This window comes from Toxorhynchites rutilus, chromosome 3 (assembly GCF_029784135.1).
Source record: "Toxorhynchites rutilus septentrionalis strain SRP chromosome 3, ASM2978413v1, whole genome shotgun sequence".
NCBI classification, from domain to species: Eukaryota; Metazoa; Arthropoda; class Insecta; order Diptera; family Culicidae; genus Toxorhynchites; species Toxorhynchites rutilus.
In genome coordinates this window covers 252668341-252691373 of record NC_073746.1, presented here as the reverse complement: position 1 = coordinate 252691373, position 23033 = coordinate 252668341, and the positions used below count along the sequence as shown (strand labels likewise).

At 36.9% G+C, this 23033-nt stretch overlaps 1 protein-coding gene across 4 annotated transcripts in view; it reads left to right on the top strand.

The window, feature by feature from the left end:
* LOC129775563 (influenza virus NS1A-binding protein-like) overlaps positions 1–23033 on the top strand; it is a 48390-nt gene that overhangs the window by 5777 nt on the left and 19580 nt on the right. The window contains exons 1-2 of one of the 4 annotated variants that reach the window (XM_055780431.1): positions 7818–7858; positions 14347–14444. In XM_055780431.1, coding sequence (XP_055636406.1) covers positions 7833–7858; positions 14347–14444 — 124 coding nt within the window. In that variant the 5' untranslated portion in view covers positions 7818–7832. Of the gene's footprint in view, positions 1–7817; positions 7859–9122; positions 9534–14346; positions 14445–21095; positions 21530–23033 lie in introns of those variants that run through there. The other 3 variants (XM_055780434.1, XM_055780433.1, XM_055780432.1) reach the window with 3 other exon arrangements.

Here is a 23033-nt window from a genome sequence, read left to right as displayed (position 1 = left end):
TTTTGTGCGGTCCCTATCCCCCGCACAAAAAAGGTTTGCCTGTATATAGTAAATAAATAAATAACTTTTACGAATTTAGGTACTTAGATGCTTCTGCGAGATTTAGCTGGAATTTTATATACACCTGGTGCGTACAGAATAACAAATGGGGTCCTGCATATTCTGACGAACAAAGAACAGAAATCGTTTCTCGGAAATTATACGAATTATTCGTTTTGACAAATGAAACGAGTGTACTCAGCATTTGCGGACTGGCAAATTTGCTCTCATATCGAACGCGTGGCATACAAAATAGCCAGAATGCTACAAACCAAATGGAAATGTTACTGTTTATGAACAGCTATTTTCGACGGAAGCAAGTAGCAGATCTACTCAATATAAGCAACGCGATTTGTATCTATATGTATATGATTGAATGCAATTGCTCAAGCCTGCAAAACAATAGAAATACAATATGGCACGATTTTAATGCTGTTTTACAAAACAAATAATCGTAGTTTCACAATTACCAAAAGCTGAACAAACAGTTCTCTTACTAAGTTTGAAGTTCAAATTTGTAAAAATCGAAAAAACGGGTAGATGTATACAATGGAATGACCAGACGAACGGCAGATGAACTGAATACCGAAATATACAAGAGCAAGAAATGAAGAGTATAGCTAAAACGTCAGCATATTCAATTACAATTTTTGAATGCAAAAATTGCAAAGAAACAAAAAAAAATCCTACACGTAAAGCATATGTTTGTGAAAAATGTTTAAGGTAGAGGCTCTTCATCTGTAAAAAGTGTGACAGTGAATAAATTTTCTAAAGCCCGAAGTGAATATTTTATAATAATTACCTGATAATTATTCCGTGCATTATTCATCGTAATTTCTGTATTATTTATGTTCAACTTGATTTTTTTTTCAACGTTTATTTGGAAAGGCATTCATTTGACCGCCATTGGTAGAAATAAATATATATATGACACGCTGATAGGTTTAGTGTTAAGGTGGTTTTATACTATTCCGGTCTATACCACAAATTATAAAAAAATTATTCACGAAAGAAGGAATTAACTTTTTACCAGTGTCGGCTAAATCCTTTTCTGTTGAAACACATCACCATGTTTGTCATGATGAGTAGAACACATGAGTTCTTCGAGTAAACTTTGTTTAGTATATTGAATGAAAACAACACGAATGAGTTTCTAAAAATTTGCATTCAGGCACCTTCTATTCTGTCAATAACTTCAGGTGATTATCACGGAAGTCAAGTTGATTTTCACCGCTTGCCGTGAACGTATTATATTACCATATTTAGAAAAAAAAAAAAGGAGAGACCAGGGATCCGAAAAAGGCGACATGCTGGTTTTCGTTGAGCGTTGAGCACTGAGGGTTGACCATTGACGTTGCATTCATTTGTTCCCTTTTTTGTTTCCATTTCCGTTCCCGCGTTATGCTTTTTTATTACCGCCATTTTTTTAAAAGGGCGTGTTCAAAATCATTCTTTCATTTCAAAAAATCGAAAAATAAAATCCAAATGTCTAATTAAAATATGATTTTTGACAAAGTTGTTGGAAAATTAATGAGTTGATTAGAAAAAAAAACATTCTAAATGCACCGTATGATATGCTTTGTTAAATTGAAAGGTCTATTCAATAAATATTTACAAAAAATTATCAAAGGGGGTGATGGAGTGGTCTCGCTTTGAGATATAAATGTTTTTATATTAAATTCAATTTTCTAATAAGACAGTGCAGTTAAAATGTCATTTTTCCTGAATAGTTCATTAATTTTCCAACAACTTTGATAAAATTAATATGTTAATTAGAAATCTGGATTTAGAGTTACGATTTCATTGAAAAAAGATCAATGATTTTGATCATATTGGTCATATGATAATGAAAATTGTGATTTTGGGTAGTTTCCATCTTAAGTACCATGTTTAGAAAAATCGTAGAGGGTTCGGTCAGCGGCCGGCTGATTTGGCGTGGAATTGCTCTATAGTGAAATATACATATACGAAAACAACGTTTTTTTAGTTATTTAACTATTTTTTTATATGGCCACACTGTTCTGCCTCAGGTCTGCTATCAACATCCGTAGGGCGTTCGTTGTTGCGTGTATATTCAAGGCTATTTCAATGATAATGACGACGCAATCAATCCGTTGGTGAGTTTTTCTGTATCATTCTGCACAACAGCAGTCTCTACCGGTCTCGGGCGCAACAGCTTGCTATTTCTCGATATTTCAAGATTTTGCTGGAATTGTTTCCTCCAGTATGAATGGTGTGTTCGCGTGATTCGATATCACGGTATCGAAGGCAATACAAAGTTCTACAGATTATCTCTCGGATTTCAAAAATTGTTGATGTGAATTCAATTATCAGAATGAAACTCAATTATGGCCAAATATTTAATTATCTTTACCCGTTAGTTTTAGCTGGTAAAATGCTTACCTATCATCTGACCACAACATGACACAACAGTCAATTTTACTGTTGGATTTTTTTAGTTCTTTTTCCATAAGATAACAAGAGAAGATATGATCGGTGTTAAGTCAGAGCGGACCAAGTCGCAAAATTGAAAATTTCGGGTTATTAATTACATTTGTTTAAGCATTATGTGAGCTACATACCACAGATTTGGGAAATCACGCATACAGCAGGAATAACGGATCGAAATTGTTATGATTGATCAACGAAAATTCTTCATAGTATGCAGTCAGAGCGCACCATGTGCCATTTACCATGGCGAAATGGCTCTATATCATGTGCAGACAGAGTGGACCATGTATCAATCATTTGTATATTGAATTTAAACAATTTTCAAGCGCCGATTTCGAACCAACAACATTTTGACGTAGGACTACGTCTTTCATTTCTATACCGGGGTGTAAAATCAAAGTTTCGAAAACGAAAGCATTACACCGGAAACCGAGATTTTGAGTGTTAATAGCTCCTAAACAACTGAACGAAATGGTATGATAAACACTTCATTCGAAAGATAAAATGTCTACGCGTTATATACTTGTTACTTTTTCATCCAAAAATTTGTTTCAATAGCCTTAAAATTGCTTTCAAAACAGGCTATTGAAATCACCAATCGGTATATAAGCGAGCGACGCTCGGAAATCCACTCAGTTCTAATTGAACAGCGATTGGAGCATGTTGTCGCTGTTGTGGTGAAGCTCTTCGTTTATCATGAAAGCGCGGATGAACGGTGTCACCAAGAGCCTGTTTGTGCACCTTAGGCTAGAAGGGAATCCATCAGGAGGAGAGTGATGCCACAAACGGTTCCCCGGGAAGATCTCGAAGCAGCCGCTACACACACACACACATACACGCGCGGAATTCTTTCCGTTTGGATGTCATTCAGCATCGAGAAAGATCCGGAAAATAATCTGCCAGTTCCTCTAGGAATTTAAAAATACATTCATGTGAAAGAGTTTATTTGAATGTTTTCTATCCATGTAACACTGTGACCAAATATGTTTCAATCAAGTGCTATTAACAGATGGTTATCGAGTTAACATAAACCACTGGCTTCCAGTATCGTGGAAAATGTGGAAATATCTAATCGTTACTGAAAATAATCTGCCAGTTCCTCTGGGAATTTAAAAATACATTCATGTGAAAGAGTTTATTTGAATGTTTTCTATCCATGTAACACTGTGACCAAATACATTTGGTTTTGTGATTTTTCAATCAATCGCAATTAACAGGATAGCTTCTGAAGATTATTCTTTCCCATCAGTAGGATATTTCCGTATCCGATATTGGATGCATAAAACCTTGTGTCTCCAACGTAACGCTCTCGTTTTCGAAGTTCTCCAAATATTCATTCATTCAGAATGAATTCAGATTCAACTTCAAACAAATGATCTCTAAATCAACGATAGTCCTACGTCACCCTTGCGGTTATACCATAGATATAACCCACTTCCTGTTTTTTCTTGAAGCTAATAGGTACCTTGTTCAAATGTGCTTGAACCCGTTAGTGTAAAATGTGCACATTCTGAGTATATTAAAAAATAAACTTGGTCCACTCTGACTGAACGAATCAGTGAAAAATGCTGGTCTTCGGTGAGAATGATCGCAAAATATGCTATTTCAGAGCGCGGTTTAGACTCTAACCATAACAATGAATTTGAGTTTGACGACTCTATTGAGGAATACTGCCTAAGATGATTGAAAATGGGAGGTATATGCTTTATAATGCATGCCGTGCAATCATATTCATACTTGTAGTAGATGGCAGAGATTGTCATGCTGAACGCAACCAAATGTTCCCGCAATCCATCTCACTCCAATTTTCATAACAGAATGGCACACTTTGACTCACAACTGTTTTTTTGATTGAGAAATATTTCGAAATTGTTCAGTCATACTGAACCAAATCTAAAAAAATGCTTTATTTGGTTCAGACAGAGTGTACGTATAGGGAGCCAAACAACTGCCTTTTTTGGCATGATACTTGATGTTTTTTACAATTATCATATGTCAAAGTATTGCCAGAGCGTAGCTAACATTTCTGAGAACAATATTGAAAGAAAAAAATTAATGCTTTGAAAATTGCAGAGCACTGAACTTCAAGTTCGTTTTTCTCGAAATCATCAAAATGTCATATGGGTCCGGTCTGACTTAACACCGACCATATGTTATAATTTTTTGCGTTTTATTTTTTTTTCTAAGAATGGTTCTATTTTTTTTACGAATATGCGAATATGTTCATTGCTGTTCAAAGTTTAAGTGGTATTTTTTAATAAAACATAATAACGATAAGTAATAATAGTCTTCAGATTTCTGTAAGTTGAACGTGAAGGTAGTCCAAATAGTGCATCACAACAAGAAATGGTTTTGGAAAATCATTGATTAGCCGAGGATTGTTTCACAGTTTCCAAAAGGATTTTATTCGACAATGTAAGCAATATTTTGGAAGAAATTTAGGATTTCAGAAATTCTGATTTTTGGAAATTGAACATTTGTGTTTCAGAAAACTGTGTACAAAATAGATGGCGCCTTTGTAACAGCTGGATGTTAAAAATCATTCGACTTGAAAAGAAAGAAAAAAAAAGATTTTCCATCAAGACAACAAAACATTTTACGTAACTGAAAAAAACGGGAAAATCAATTATTCTGCCCATGTTTGCATAGGACGCGTAATCACCAACACCATTAATGGTGACTGAGAGCGCCACATGGTGGTGATTCCGGGAACTTTTTGATCAAGGTAGTTATTGGTACTGGCAGCTCTGCTGGTAACGATCCTGTGACGATAGGAGCGGTCTGACATGTAGGTGTCAAGGTGACAGTCTAATCGGGACAGGATCGTTACCAGCAGAGCTGCCAGTACCAACAACTACCTTGATCAAAAAGTTCCCGGAATCACCACCGTGTGGCGCTCTCAGGCACCCGTTTTTATTGTAGGTTGGCACATCTGTCATTGACATTATATTAAATTTGTATCACGTGTTTAGATTCAATGCGCAAACTTTTGTGGAATCATGAAAAGTCACTGTGCAGTGACGCGAGAAATTGTGTTTCGAAGAAAAACAATAATCTGAAACTCATCGTTGACACACACCGTTCGTATGACTCTCTCCATGTTCTTCTTCAATGAGACTAACGGTCCCAACGTTCTTCTTCTCAACGCCACCACCAAGTGTTGATACTCTGGCAGCTCTGGTGATAACGATCCTGTGACTATTGGAGCGGTCTGACATGTAGGTTGTCAAGGTGACAGTCCAATCGGGAAAAATTTAAAAAAGCAGTGCATTATACAAGGTTCACTCATTACCCTTCGAAAACCCATAAGCACATATAGTGAGTTCCAACAGTGAATTATATTGAAACCTTATTTTCTAAAACAAATTGAATTGAGACTTATAGCTAGTAAAACTTAAGTCTAAACACATAGATAAAATTATATAGGCATAAAATTATGTAAGTAATTCCTTCATTTGTTAAAACTTAACCTAATTGAAATATGTATGCAGATTCCGCGTGTGAATGCCTATAAAAAGGTTAGAGTCGTGCGCTGTTCCATCAACCGATTTTTGTGAGTACAGAATATAAAATATGTGAATTAAAATTAACTGTAATAAAATTTGCAGCAAAGCTATATTAGAACTAAACCGTATTCAGTAAATTTCCTAGAACGAAATCGAAAAAAGGATCGCGCCTAACCTAACTATCGCAACAGTAGTAGATTATTATTTGGACTAAAAGGACAGTCCTATTCTAGAGCAACAACTAAAAAGGACCTAATACCATTTGTAAACAAATATTTGTAAACCCTTGCCTCGTCTGGAATCTGAAAAAAATCAATTTTATACTCGTTGGTTTACGTCTGTTGCATACGATTTGGCCAAACGCAACCAACCGGAATGAAATTGATTTTTATCAGGTTATTGCTTAAATGACAATAACAAAACCGGATTCCTGAAGTAATTAATATATGGAAAAGAGCCAAATCCGAAGATCAAAAGGACAAAAGATCAAAAGGTCTCCGAACTGCCGCAAGGATGTATATTATTCCTATAAATACGCTGTACGATAGAAAAAAATCCTTTAATCGTAGAGATGCTGTTGGAAAACACTGTTTTGTCAATCCACTGAAAATCTAGGTAAAGCAGGAAATATTTCAAAAACAATTTCGGTCGTTGTTTCTGTCTATGGGCACCGCTCCCATGCGACTTTCGACACGATTCAATTCTGTAAAGATCGCAGCATTATTTGGTCTGTCTGCCTCCAAACCGTACTCATTTCATTCAGTCACTAGACGTTTCATCTTTCAAACCAATGAAAGCTGCCTGGGATACGTTGAGCGGCGTTTTGAAAAAGATGTGCAATGATTTTAAATCGAGATTTCGCTCCACTGCTAGAAAAATAGAAAATATAGACCCATATGCTGACCAATGGATTTCTAAAGTGCGGCCTGCTCGCATGGAACGCCGAAGCCGTTGGTTATGAATATTTTTCAGATCCAAGTTCAGTTCCCTAAAAAAACTGCAATATAAAATCCTTCGTTTATTCCCGCAGATCCTGTGGATAAGACGATCCCGCACAGTTCAATCTATTCCTGCACAGTTCAATCCATTCATTTATTCATTCATTCATTCATTCATTCATTCATTCAATAGGTGCTGGCTATGTAATGCCATGGATGGGTATTTGGAAATCAATTTCATTATGTTTGAGAGAAGATTTTTACATTCAAAAATCAAATTACTTTCACAAAACAGTTCCATTTTGAGTAATGAGACACTATTGAATGATCAACATAAGTTTTTGGAATTTGTGACGAAACGGTATCAATCTACATTTTTCATATAACGAATGTCAACGAACGTTTCATTCAGCGGTATATTTGCAAGGCGTAATTTTATTCTCAGAATGCTGCAACGTTAAAGACTGTGTCATGTCGAAATGTGCATTCTCCATGCTGGAATTAACTATGCATGCTTTTATCGGTTGCATCTCCACGGCAACTTCCCACTATCGCCATGCGGAAAAAGTTGTACCCTGGTTTGTTTACGATAATCGCTCACACGAGCAGCATTTTGTGTGTACACAATAACAATGTTTCGAGACACGTGCTCTGATAGATTCCAAGCTTCGATTGTAGTTCACGTACGCAATGCGCCTGGAATCGATTGATAGACTGTTTGAGTGGGACAAGCGGAAGTGTTATAAAACATCGGCGAACAGTGATACTTGAGGAATACTTGTTAGAAAGTCATCAGCTGGACAATATTAATTTAGTTAATTAGGATATGATGCGTGATCCGTCAACACGTAACGTCGTTAATCCGTCGTCAAATGTTTAATTATATAGATCTAAACGAATGATTGATTGCCGTCGACTTCTCGAGTGAGTTCGCTAGAAAATTAGTGTAACGTGACCAAAGTAAATGAGGTTCGTCATTTAGAAAATAACCGAATTTAGGAAACAAAATAGAAAAACGTTGAGCTGCGTGGTACTGAGAAAAATCAATTTCAGGTCATTTGTACGGCACAAAGCTGACCCACATACAATTACAATTAGACAGGTTACGAAAATACAGCTGTGAATTGTATTACGAAACTGAATGTGTTGTATATCTGAAAGAGGAATATTACACATTATCGATATTGTATTATTGATGCGCATGTGCAAGATAGGATTTTGTGCTCGCTGTGGAGATGGGATGGAGCAAACAGTGTGTTTACAAATGACAGCTGCACTCCGCCGAAAGTAGGCAACAATTTATATTATTACGCCAAGGATCGATACAATTGTTTCATAATGTATCTTGGAGTCAGTTTTGGGACGTGGATTTTGGAATAATTCATTCACCGAATGAAAAAGAACATATTTTCGTGGCCTCCTTCACTAATTATAAAAAAATATAGTTCTAAGCAATTATTACAGCTTACAACAGCTCGCAAGTCTTGCTACAACTTGTTATATTGAGCCATTTAAGAAGTATACCCGCGGTTTTTAGTTCAAATTTTGAATGAATTTCCTCTACCAGCTTTCGCCATTTTTCTAAATTTATATTTTTTAATTTAATTATTCCATCCCTGTATAACTTCTGTCATGCGAATTTCAAGCACCACGCAATTAGTGCACTGTGCCTTGGATAAATCCCCTATTTTTGAATGACGAAGCATACCATTTTTTGTTATTTTGGGAAGAAATTAGACGAAAACTTCGTGGCCGCTAAACTACACAACCGCTATTTAGCTAGCGATAATAATTACTCCTACCTAACTTAACCTGTTGTTGGCGAAGTTGTTGGCGTTTGTCACCGTGTTACGTTTGTACATATGGACAATGGAAAATTACAATTGAACAACAGGTTCTTGGCAAACACGTGCTCGTGTTAACGATTTGTTTTTTTTTCAAGTATTTGCCCGTACACCATTTATCCTATTCCACATTCGGCGATTCAACAAAGATATGCCACAAATGTGACGAAAACTGTGTGCTCTAGCTCGTGTGACCAGATAGCAGACGAGATGCTCTCGCATCGGCTGCTGTGCAATCCTCGTGGCCATTTTCTCACTCAGTGCTCGTACTTCGTGCCGTAAGCATCTCTCGGGTAGTCTGCCGGTTGATTGGTAAACATCGCTTACATGAAAAAGTGAAACGCTCCTTCCCGATTTAGGGATTACCTCTGTGAAGCAGCCATATTTTTATCTCGATGGATAATTTCCTAATCGGATTTTCAGTTTGCTTCACGCCGCAGTTGGTGAATTAGTTTTGATGATAATGAACTGTGTTGGGAAAGGTTACACTTTGTGAACTTTGTTCTGGAAAGTTTTTTTTCATCTGCTCCCTTGGAAAACGAGTTCTTTGTTCGTGACACGAATCGGCTAGGCATCTTCTGCGCGAGTGATAGTGAAATGCATAATACTGGTTCGGTGGAAAGTTTTAACATTGGTGGTTTGGGAAAAAACAAGATCTTAACCAAAATAAAATCTAGATCGACTGATGAAAGTTGTTCCCCAGCATCTACCATATTTTTGTAGCGCGGTATACTGTCTCTATGGAGACATTGACTGTAAGTTCGATTCTTTGTGGTAAATAGTGTTTCTCTACAGATAATAGAAGATGATTACAATATGCTTTTATTGCATTCTCAGCTACGATGGAGACATACGCCGACAGTGAAATAGGAAGCAGCTCTAGAGCATGATAGTCCGTTTCATGGAAACGCGATTGATTGCACTCTAGTTGTAAATAGTAATATTAACAACTCATTCCCAACACGTCTAAAATTTAGTTTTTCTGTTTCCACCAACGCAAAATGAAGTACCAGGGTGTAAGCGTTAATTTTCAAGAATTTGCTCGGATATGTTTAAACTGCCTAAAAGTTGCTAGAGTTGTGCCAAATCTGGTGATTCTACAAATCCGATTAACCAAAGACCGATTTGAAAACTATTTGTATTCAGTTTTTTTTTATTTCTGTCATCACTGAACTTGCAGATGAACTAACTGATGGATTGGAAATTAAAACGATTCTCGTAACGATTTGTATTTTATCATCGATGAACATAAGTAATTGAGTACCAATTAAATTCGTTATATTGTGAAAATTAAATAGGCGTGACAGTTGATTTTTCGGATGATGAAAATTGTTGCTGTTTCGTTGAACTGTTGTGTAAATATTTCCCGGTGGTATAAACTAGTGTACAGATGGTATTTTGAAACATTGCTCTCGACACGTTTGCAGTGATAGTTCTAGCAGATGTATTCGATATACATATCGCTCTAGCAGCTCACGCGTATACCTTAACAGATTGTTTGGCTGTCTATCATTGTCAGGAACTATAGATGTTCAGACTGCACAGATCGGAATGCGGTAAAACAACTTTTTGGGCCAGATAAAATTTTTCGTGAAATGTTCTCGTTTTGTTGGTGTGATACAGTTAATTTATTCGTCATTATTTTGTTCTTCTTGTTACTTTTATTTTCACAGAATCCATCAGTGTTGTTAATTTCGTGGCCCATCGATATAGTTCCGTGTGAATTTGTTTGAGAACCCGAACACAGTATGACGGTACTGAGGATAGTCAGCGGACTATGAAGAAATTCTTCTTCGTATTCAATCGTAAATTACTTTTGTCTTCTTCACGCAGTTTCTCGGTCAACATGACTCAAAAGCCAGTCGGGCGTTTAGTCGTTATTTCCCTCTACGATTCGACTATCTCATTTCATTCTTCCCTGTCAAATGGACTTCATTGAATTTTTAAAAGACTCCCCTCAGAATGAATTCGTTTCTCTCTTTCATGTATCTCGTATGCATGTATCGATGTTTGAGTTCAACGCGGTTTGACATGTGCTACAGGTGAGCTAGATTTTTTGTATTGTACACGAAAATTACTCACACAAAAAAAATGCGTGCAGTGTTATGTTCAGAAGCACTGACAAATTTGTGAATTTTGTTGATATAAACCCGTTTTTCTGTATATTTTTTTCATAAAATTGAATTGGAGACAAAGTGAATAAAAATTTTGTTTAGAATTCCGCCAATGTTAACGGTCAACGCACAACGTTCAGCGCTCAACGCTCAACGGAAACCATCATGTTGTCTTTTACGGATCCCTGGTCATTCCATTCCAACTGCAACCGATGAAGATCAACTTGACTTCCGTGATAATCGCACGAAGTTATTAACAGTAAGGAAGGTGTCTGAATGCAGTTTTTTCGAAATTCATTCGTGCTGTTTTCACTCAGTTTTCTAAACAAAGTTCACGCGTCATTGACATGATTGAATTGAACTCTTGTACTATACTCATGACAGATATGATGTTGTGTTTCAACAGAAGTGACTTTATCCTGTACTGGGAAAGGATAGTCTCCTTTTTTCAATCTTGCGGTTAACCGCCCTCTCTGGGTTCATCAGACTAAACATCATTGTCTATGCGCAGCTGTCTCTTTATCCATAGCTGTTGCTAGGTTACTAGGTTGCTGGGTTATATAGTCACTGATTTTTTTTCTTCAGTATGTAAAAATAAATTATCTAAATTGTTACGTAGCGTTGTTTGAAAATTCAAAAAATTGCCAAAAAGATGGCCATTTGAATCAAAATTAGCTGTTTTTTTCAACAAAAATCGCTTTTGAAAAAACGGGGGGCTTATATTTATGATATAACCGCCCGGTTGAGGTAGGAATACCGTTGGCTTGGTAATCGTTTGATTGTATTGATTAATTATTGATTGAAAGAAACAATTACCGAATATAATTGAATTCAACATATTTACTTTGTAAGTAAAGCGCTTGAACAAATTCCATGTTAGGTCAATTCATGCATTGTGATAGAAAAAAATATGTAAACGAAGGAATTGTCAAATGATTATTGTATTTTACATTTCCCTCTGAAGTAATTGCATCTTTCGAATATACGTGCTTCTCGAACCGCGAATTTCCTTGATTTGAATTTCATGGCACTCAGTTTCAAATTTTGAATGCATATGGTTGAATCAATCGATGTTATCACATCAAATCGTTATCAAACATTTTTCCTAATTATCAAATGGTATGCGGTTTGCATGAATCAATAAATCAATACTATAAAGGCTTAAAGGTTCATTCGTCTCTAGTATCTGTAATGCCGATTTCTCCACCAGGCTCCTTGGTTTTGAAGTAAGAAAGAAAGTACAAAAGTACTTGCAGCTTGCATGTATTTGTAATGCCGTTTTCCCAAGGTACTTTAGTTTTCAAGTTTGTGTTAGGGAAACCTTATTTCCGCTGTTATTCTGGTTGGTTCTTTGGGTCAATAAAATTTGAGGAGAAAAAATGAGGTCAATCAAAACGAGGGATTAATGAGTTTGACATTACACATTTATTCAGTTATTCTCTCAATAAATATATTAGGCTGTCAAAAAAGTCCTGCGGTATTTTTTTTTTGAATTTTCATTTGTTCATAAAATTAGTTACAATCATCTGTTTTAAGTCAAATATGCGCCGTTTTGTTCGATGACTTGTTCCCAACAAGATGCCAACTTCATAATACCCCTATTATAGAAGCTCGCTTCCTTATTGGCAAAAAAACTCGGATAGCCAATTTTCACAGGCCTCTTTTGTGGCTAACTTCTGACTACCTAGCTCGTTCGCCATGGACAAAAACAGGTGGTTGTCACTTGGTGCAAGGTCCGGACTATACGGCGGATACAAAAGAACCTCCCATCCGAGCTCCCGGAGCTTCTGGCGCGTCACCAAAGAAGTGTGTGGCCTGGCGTTGTCCTGATGGAAGACAATGCGGCCTATGTTTATCAAAGATGGCCTCTTCTTTATGAGTGCTACCTTCAAGCGGTCCAGTTGTTGGCAGTACAGGTCCGAATTGAGCGTTTGGCCATAGGGAAGCAGCTCATAATAGATTATTCCTTGACAATCCCACCAAACACACAGCAGAACCTTCCTGGCCGTTAATGAGGGCTTGGCCACCGTCTGAGCCGCTTCAGCGGGCTTCGACCACGACCGTTTGCGCTTCACGTTGTCGTAAGTGACTCACTTTTCATCGCCAGTCATCATCAGCTTCAGAAACAGGTCGATTTTGTTGCGATTGAGCAGCGATTCACATGTGTCGATACGGTCAAAGATGTTTTTTGCGTCAACGTGTGTGTGGCACCCATACATCGAGCTTCTTTGTGAATCCAAGCTTCTTCAAATGGTTAATAACGGTTTGATGACTTATCCCCAGCTCTTGGCCAATGCTTGGCTGCTACTATGCCGGTCTTTCTCGGCTAATTCAGCGATTTTGTCGCAATTTTCGACGACAGGCCTTCCGGAGCGTGGCGCATCTTCGACGACCTCTACACCAGAACGAAAACGTTGAAACCATCGTTGTGCGGTGGAAATTGAAACTGTATCGGGTCCATAAACTGCACAAATTTTATTGGCAGCTTGAGATGCATTTTTGCCTTTGTCATAGTAGTACTGTAAAATATGTCGGATTTTCTCTTTATTTTGCTCCATATTTGCGACACTATAACTCACGAACGACTTAACCAAACAAAACACTATCAAGGACTATATTATAGCGCGCAAAAATACCTTTCCAACAAGCTATAGTATGACTTGATACAATGAATACAACTAGAACTACACGCTTACAACGACACCTCGCGGAAATACCGCAGGACTTTTTTGACAGCCTAATATATGCATTGTGCTAAATGCGTATAAATATTTCCTAGCAATTGATGCAAACATCGTTGAGGAATGCTCGAGTTATGAGCATTCGTAGGACTACATCTTTCATTTCTGTACCGTATTTCATTGATGAAGGTTTCTGAATTTTTCGACTTCCCAGATTTTTGAAAGAAAAAGTTCAGATGAGAAAGGTTTTTTACCCTTCCAGTACAGATGAAATTGTGGCAACACTGAATGGCACTACTCTACATCTACTACATCTACAATTTCGTTTAATAAAAACAGTATTCTAATGAAAGTGTGTAGAAAAAGAAGAGAGACGCTGTGAGCTATAAACGATTTCCATATTTCAATTTCAATTTTCGGGCATGTTTTGACAGTTTATTTTATGTTGTTTTTTTTCTAGAAAGTTCATTGAGTTTCCAACAATTTTGTCCATCACTATACTTTAAATCAGACAGCTGGATTTCAAATTACGATTTGTTGAAAAAAATGTTTGATTGTTTGTGGATACGTCATTATGAAAAATCGATCACAATTATAATGTCTTTTATGATGACAAAATTGTTATTTTGAATAGTTGGCATTTTATGTAAAAACAATTTATAAACGATTGAATGAACCTAAGCAGGTCTACCTAGAAGATATTCTTTTTCCAAGGTTTGAATTCATTTATTTCAATTATTTTTAAATGAAAGTTCTTCCTTTTCTCATTTCAGATCGAATAATTTTTTATCGCCGTCGATAGATTCATTTGATCTCAACAAAATTCCACCAATAAGGAAAATGCGTCCCCGAATCGAGAGCTCAATTGGCGGTAAGTGTTTCTATTTTTTTTTTCATTATTTCCGAGTGTCAACATTAGCTACATCTCATTATCGACAAATGAAGAAATTTAATTTATATCAGTTGATATATTGAAGCAAAGTGGAAAAAGAAATAAATGTTATATCTAGGCCCTGTTGCATAATCAGCCTCATTAGTAATTGTTGTATTAGCAACGCGTCATTGTTTTATTAGTAACGCCTCATTTGTTTGTCAAAGTCAAAATTTGTTTATGGATATCATGGATTCTCCCGCTGTTGATATGTATACTCCCTGACATATCCCGGTATCATTGCATTCTATTGCATTGGCTTCCTTGGGCTCTCGACTCATCTAAAACATTGAAACGGTACATGTCCTTACTCGAAAAATTCAAACGAAAAACTCCACCTCATACACAAGCAGGGTTGCCACATATACAGAATATTCTGTATTTTACAGATTTTTTGCCAAATTTCAGATACAGAATTTGTATATACAGAATTACAGATTTTCAGCAAAAATACAGAATTTACAGATTTTTTTTAAATTCAATTTAAAATATTTTAATTTTTTTACTGTGCATACATAGATACCTTGATTTATAAAAAAGTTGGACGCAGCGCAATGAGATGGCTTTTGTTGGAAGTAGTTATTAAGGGAAATCTTGAGCGATTTGAAGAGCTTAAACTATTTTTTTCTTTCCATATTGTGTATGACCATAATCAATCCGCCAATCGTATATTGACTCATTTATACGACCCTATGACTAAACCGATTATACTGTTCCTAAACTATGTTCTACCGCTCATCAATAATGTCAATCGCTCCTTTCAATCAGAAATTTCTCAATTTTGCAAACTTTATAATGAGAGAAGATTTATTTTAGGAGAGCTACGTGCAACGAGTCGTTGATGCTGACTTTGATGTGAAAGATTTTGAAGGCTTTCTGAAGAAGATAGAGGATGTTGGTATCGATGCACAAGAAGCTGAAGAAAGATTGGGTGCAGCTAGGAAGTTGATCTTCAAATCGATTTGTCGTGACTTCTATATTGCATTGGTGAAACATACTTGTAGCCTTGATAAACCCTCAACATTTCTTCAAGCTACCAAACCTTAATGATTTGATTCAATTCAATTCAATTCAACTCAACTCAATTCGTTTAACCGGTAAATACACAAGGCCTGGATTACGAATTTAGGCTACTCAAGTCATATATTATGGGGCAAAAATTGAGTGACTCGGATATAACTTGGTCCCAGCTGTTGGATGTCAAAAGGCGTGATGAGAAATTTTTGTATCCATTGCACAATAGTCCAAGAGATGCATTTAAGTGGAAATTAGCATTTAGAGCTCGACAGTTATTCTCTAGACAAAAACTGTCTTAGACAAAGTTTTTACTCATGATAGAGCGCTCACTTTTATGTTGTCAAAAAAAGGGTGACCAAAATTTTCGATGAAATAAAAAATCTAACTTTCTCATCTTTATAGATAGAGGTAAACATAGTTCGACAATGTTGTAGCTCCAATTATTTGAGACATCTTTGTAAAACAAAGTTTTTCTCTTAAAACAACCTTTTTTCTAAGTTACGTTAGGGTCACCATGAAAAAAACTGTTTTTTGCTCTAACTTTTCTGTTTCAAATTTTACATGCAAACTGTCTCCGAAAGACTTTTAGAGCTTACTAATACAAACATTTTTCGATGCAGAACTTGTCAAAATCTCAATCGATAAGCATATCGATAAGCTCTAAAAGTCGTACGAAGACAGTTTTGATGTAGAATTTGAAATAAAAAGTTAAAGCAGAAAAAACACGTTTTTTCATGGTCACTCTAATGCAACTTAGAAAAAAGCGTTCAATCGATTATTTTAAAAGATAGAAAAAAGCTTTGTTCTTCAAAGTCGTTTAAAATAAATGGGGCTACAACATTGTTGCACTATGTTTATCTCTATCTATAAAGATAAGAAAGTTAGATTTTTCATTTCACGGACAATTTTGGTCACCCTATTTTTGATAACATGAAAATGAGCGCTCTATCATATGTAACAATTTTGTCTAAGACAGTTTTTGTCTAAACAATAAATATCTCCCACAAAGTTGTTTTTAGCGTCTTCTATCTTAGTTGCATTAGGGTGACCATGAAAAAACGTGTTTTTTCTGCTTTAACTTTTATATTTCAAATTCTACATCAAAACTGTTTTCATACGACTTTTAGAGCTTATCGATATCAACATTTTGCGATGCAGAACATGTCTATATCTTAATCCTACTCAAAGTTATTGATGGTTTTTTACCCAAAAACTCATGATTTCAAATTTAATTTACTCAAACACAAAAAAAAAACATAGTTCTGAAAATCACATATTATATAGAGTGAAATCTATTCTTTCAAATTCCGTCAACAAACATTTTTCATGTTTGCCCCAGAAAGAATGACAAACAAATGAAAAGAGCATGTTTTTTTGGGAAGAAATATCAATAACTTTGAGTAAAGTTGAGATATTGACAAGTTCAGAATCGAAAAATGTTTGTATTAGTAAGCTCTAAAAGTCTTTTGAAGACAGTTTGCATGTAAAATTTGAAATATAAAAGTTACAGCAAAAAAACAGTTTTTTCATGGTGACCCTAACGTAAGTAAGAAAGCGCTATATCGCTTATTTCAAGAGATAGAGAAAAACTTTGTTCTACAAAGATGTCTCAAATAATTGGAGCTACAACATTTTCGAACTATGTTTACCTCTATCTATAAAGATAAGAAAGATAGATTTTTTATTTCATCGACAATTTTGGTCACCCTATTTTTGACAACATAAAAATGAGCGCTTTATCATGAGTAACAACTTTTTCTAAGACAGATTTTGTCTAGAGAATAACTATCAAGCTCTAAATGCTAATTTCCACTTAAATGCATCTCCTGGATCATTGTGCATTGGTCGTTTGTAAGACATGTTTTGCGGCTCCGCAAAGTTTATGCGATTGAGCCTTACAAATAAATGAATTGGAAAAAAGACATTTGATAACATTCATCAGTATGTGCTGAGCGAATATTTCTGCTTTACAGAACAAAGTCCGGAAATCGGTTGGTTCCCACAACTATGGACTCTATTTTGAGAGCGAAGAACTATGTATCGACGGAAGGAGGAGCGTCAAAAATTAAGTTGAAGAAAAATTTTAAAGCAAAGTACAACAAAACCATGTAAAAACATCGTACAATTCAGAGGCTTTCCTATTGACACGACTTTAACAACCCATAAATAAGAAAAATAACTTCAAAGTGAAAATAAAACTTTATTTTCATTTTTTATCGGAGAGACAGATTTTCTATACAGATTTTTTGGCTAAAAATACAGATGTACAGATTTTTTCAGAGAATTTTACAGAATTAAATGTGGCAACCCTGTACACAAGGTTTGAAAAATAGTAGAGGGTCTCATCAAAAAAGGATGTTTTTCGGTTGATTTGACGTGGAAATGCATTATGACAAATTGGAACAAAGTGCAGGTTTTGGTGTTAGAAACAGAAGCATGTATTCCGTCGAAAAATAGGATATACTGTCATAATTTGTGTATTTGCCTCTAACAACTCGATCTTCTCGCAAGGAAAGACACAATTTAAGATGGATTTTTCTGGAAATTGAGTAATAAGGTTTGCATTGATAAAATGGACGAAAATTGCCGATTTTTCATGGGTTTACCTTCACACGCACTGACGAAACTGCCCATGCAACATCAATCATAGCAACCCATGACTCGGCAGAAAAAATTTGACAGCTCTATCAGTCGAACTCTAACCGTGATAGCGACAACAGTGAAGCTACTCTGTTCAGAAATGTGTGCGTTCAAAGAACTGTACCCCGTCGCGTCGAAAACGGACATCGTGCGGCACTTTGTGGATGCCAGAGTCATGCAATTTTAAGACATTTGGTATCTCAAAACTCAAATTTTAACGTCTGCGACATTAGTAAATTTTCGTGCAAATCAACATGCAACGAATGAAAAATCAAGATAACTATTTTTATTGGCAGCCATACTTTTCGTCTCGTATTCCGAAAAAAACCCACAGTGTCGATTTTTGACAAAAAAAAATTTTCGAGCAATTTTAAGACATTCAAATTTTTTTTCGAATACCCCGATTTCCTTACTACCCCCTTGGGTGTTCCGATTTTCAAGAAACTCAAACTTTTACCGCTTTGCGCCACTCTCCCTTAAGTCCGATTGAGCTGAAATTTTTTTCGAGGTGGTGAACATTTTTTATGGGGTAACTTTTTGAAATTCGACTTTTTGAACATTTTCATTTGCACCCTAATGGACATACATGTCAGGAAGCGGAAGTCAGGTCCACCGGACTCGGAGCTGCAGGCAATGACGCAGCAGCAGTGGCTGAATGAGATGATCAAGTCGATTTTTCCGGCGAATCGCGACGTGGCAGTGGTGATGGGCGACGAGACCTATCTAAACCTGGATGGCGACTGGCAGGGCACTCTGTATTTTACTTTCCCCACGAAGGAAGTGAGCTCCGAAGTGAAGTTTATTTCGCACACCAAGTTCCCCAAGAAGGTGCTGCTGTGGCTGACAATCAGCGAGAAGGGGATGTCAAAGCCGCTCTTTTTTAGCTCCGGACTGGCCGTGAAGGGGGAAATTTATAGTACGAAGAAATGGTTCATCCAGATCAATCGAAGACGCGGTGTTCTGGCCGGATCTGACGTCGGCCCACTACTCGAAGCGATCGTTAGAGGAGACGAATCGGTTGAATATCGATGTGGTACCCAAGTCGGCGAGCCCGCCAAACGTCCCCCAGCTGCGTCCCATCGAGAATTTCGGGGCAAGCCTGAAGCGTGAGATTTACTCCAACAATTTTGTCGCGGAAACTGAGAAGGAATTGATAAATAAAACGAAGAAAGAACTCAAAAACATGCCTACACGCATGTTTTTGTCCGCCATGACGAATGCTCCGGTTAACTGCCGGAAGGCCGCTCGCAAGGTCGTACATTTTTTTTGCAAGTAAGCTAATATTATTAACTTCCATGGGAAATTTATCAAATTCAATTATCTGTCTTGGCTTTTTTATCACCATCCGAAAAAAGTCCATTTTTTTAATGCAAACGTTAGCGTAAGAAACAAGTGATTTTTTTCTATTCAAGAAACATCTATCTAAGTTCATTCACAATCTGTTCTGTGTTTCTCAAAGAACCGGACTTCAATTCTGGAAGGTTCTTTACTTTGATTCGTTTGACCAAAACGTTTTCAAGCCTCGAATGGTTTGCAAATATATAAGAACCAATTCTGGCGATAGAAAGGATAGTTCAACAATCAACACTTCAAATTATTGTACGTAAATGAGTCTTTTTGTCTGTTTTTATTTTCGGACTTGTGCCCTTTTTAATAGTGGAAAATAAATTCGGTGAGTAGTCAATTGAATGAATCATTTGAGAATCTCAGAACCGTTGGTTTATGATCAACATAAATGCATTAGTGGATTCATACAAAATGCCCAATTTCAATTTACGTGATACGAATAAAGATTTAGTTATTTTATATACCGTCAACCTCTTAACCTTAACTGAAAGTATCGAGATTCCCTTGTGATGAATCGATTGGCCCAAAAACTATAACGTCGATCCGGATTAATGGTGCACCTGCATATCTACAGGGCGCTGAGACGCGATCTCTAATCGCTGTACGATAACCTTTTAATAGAGCTTATCCTTTTTATACTGTTGACAAAGTTGGTAGTGGCTTTTATACACTTTCATGAATGAACGACAAATGGAATATCACAAGACGCTGAGACGCGATCTCTAATCGCTGTACGGTCACCTTTTAATAGAGCTTATCCTTTTCATACTGTTGACAAAGTTGGTAGTGGCTTCTATACACTTTCAGGAATGAACGACAAATGGAACATCACAACACGCAAGAATGTTCGTTCTACCAAAAGCTCTTCACAGTTGTATGTAATTAACCGTTTTTCTAATTCACTTTTTCCATTTATTTTTGCAACTAGTGAACCAACGAAAAAGAAACAAAGTCGGTGCAATACTTCTCCATCCATTTGTTGCAATGATTTTACTAGCTGAGAAACACGACTTAGTGCATCTCGGATTCGCTTTTGAAATGCTGACAAGAAGAACTAGAAATACTGTCAATATATCCACGCAGTCATTATCTAATAATCTAATTTGTATATTGATTTACCCTGAAACTATTTCATTCCCGACCTTGACAATTTTGTCTTTACATTTGCTTCACCATCGGTTCTATCACTGAATCGATGGCTTCCTTTTACAACATAATGGATGAAGCGGTTAGAAAAATCGATACCTGATAAACTTGTCTATTATGTAGGGAAGTTTTTTTTCTTTTGTGTACCCCCGTCAATAATTGACATTTCCAAACTGTACTTTTCAGTGTTCATTCGGCAAAACTTTGACAATCTGCTCCACCGTGTTTTCCGATTAGCTTACTCTTGACCTCCACTGCGCGCCACGTGCTGTTGCTAAAAATGATTCTTCCTGGCCCCCCGTGAGCGCACCTACCCTTATGTTCCGTCTCCGCTTGACGGCTGGCAGGAATCGCGCGCCCTCTGGTTCAACAACAATCAATAGTCGAACGCCATCCGGGTACTATCGGCGCCGTGACGTTTTGGATTCTCTGGATGCAAGGGAAACAACGCCGAAGGCAAACGATAACAGAACACAACTTTTCGATGATGGCCCGTAACGGCTCACAGTCTTAGCTGGGACGTACGATGGAACGCGAGTGCAGTGCATCCTTGTTGTCATCATTATCTATGCGATGGCGAAGTGAGTTCCGTGCTGGAACATGATGTGAAGAAAAGTGAAATTGAGTTTTTCTGCCAACGGTTGTGATCTACTAGAATTGAGTCGTCGGATTCCGCTGAGCGGAAACCTGTCAGAACAAGCTGTGATCGGATTCTTACCTGGTGACTTTAATCAGTGGCCTTTGATTTGTTTCCGGTATAAATCTCAAGTGATTTTTGTTGGGTCATATTCAAATTTGGCGATACTAGTGTCTGTTTGTTACCGATTTTTACAAGATGACGCGTAAGCACGGCTACAACGTGACCTACGACAGTGGTAAGACTTATCTGATAACTTCAAATTGAAGATAGTATTCGATAATTGGAAAGCATTCATCTTTTTGTGGTTTCCGTGTGGAAAATGATTTCAAATGAACTGATAAACGACACTCCATCACATGTTCTCTGACGAAGCATCTTTCCGGTTTGCTTTATAATTCAAACAAATTTAGTTTCATGCGACCATTAGCACAACTGTGTTAATTTACACATATTAGCATTATTAGGAGTAAATATCAGCATGTGCTAATCACTGACCGTTATTCTGATCAATACTGCAAATATTCGATTCCTTGTATATACATGTGTGACTCAAATAATCAGCCTCAGCCGAATGAATCCGGATTTTTAGCGTTACGTAATTTGTGCACTAGACCATACCACATGTCCTAACGATCAATTCAGAGCTCTATTGTTCACAAGTTAATAGATTACGCGAAGAGATCAAGAAAAAAACGACCAGAATTGGTTAACAGAAAAGGTGTTGTGTCCCATCTTAACAACACGAGACCTCACACATCTTTGTCGACGCGCCAAAAATTGAGAGAGCTTGTTTGGGAAGTTTTGATGCATTCTCCGTGTAACCCGAACCTTGCGCCGTCCGACTACTATTCGTTAAGATAACACTCTTGATGGAGAAACACTTACAAACATGATGGAGAAACACTTACAAACATGATGGAGAAACACTTACAAACATGATGGAGAAACACTTACAAACAAACCCAGCTGTTGAAAAACACAATAGTTTCCCACAGATTTTTTACGCGAAAATTACTCTAAATATGACGAATGTTCATAGATAATAATACTTGCTCAGAATTGATTGATTGATAAGAAAAAAACCATCCGAAAATTGAACAGAAAAACCGCGGATGCTTATATGAATCAATATAAGATTAATTAGGTCCTATGGTCACAAAATGTGATGATACTTAATATTCATTTACAAATCTAACCGTATCGATCAGATCTCATCTGTTGGTAACTATTTGGGCGATAGATCTACTACATAGCAGGTGTCCTCCGTCAATTACAACTTAAAGTCAAACACTTCAGGGCAGCGATATAAATCAAACAAATTGAACCTTGTCACGCAACTGTGTTCCGTCATTCTCTCTCTCTCTCTCTCTCTCTCTCTCTCTCTCTTAAATATCGATATTGAAGAACGGTTATAATAGCCCTACTTGCGTGCCGGTGGGTTTATATTGCACGAGAAAGCGCAATCGATCGCGCACTTCTCGCATGTCTCTCCTTGCAAGCAATTTAACTCGGCTTGTCATAGTTAATAAACGAAGGAAGTGAAAATTGAAACTGATATTTATATCTATGTTGCCACCAAGTTAATTGCGGTTCGATTTCATTAAGGGCTGTCGTTTTCCCAACTCGTCATCTAGCCTTGCCGCAATCGCTGCCAGCAGCCAGGAGGGCACGCGCAAAATATCGTCGCATTGATTTATGTTTCTTCTTAATTTGTCATGCAAAAAAAAACCGCGCATAGG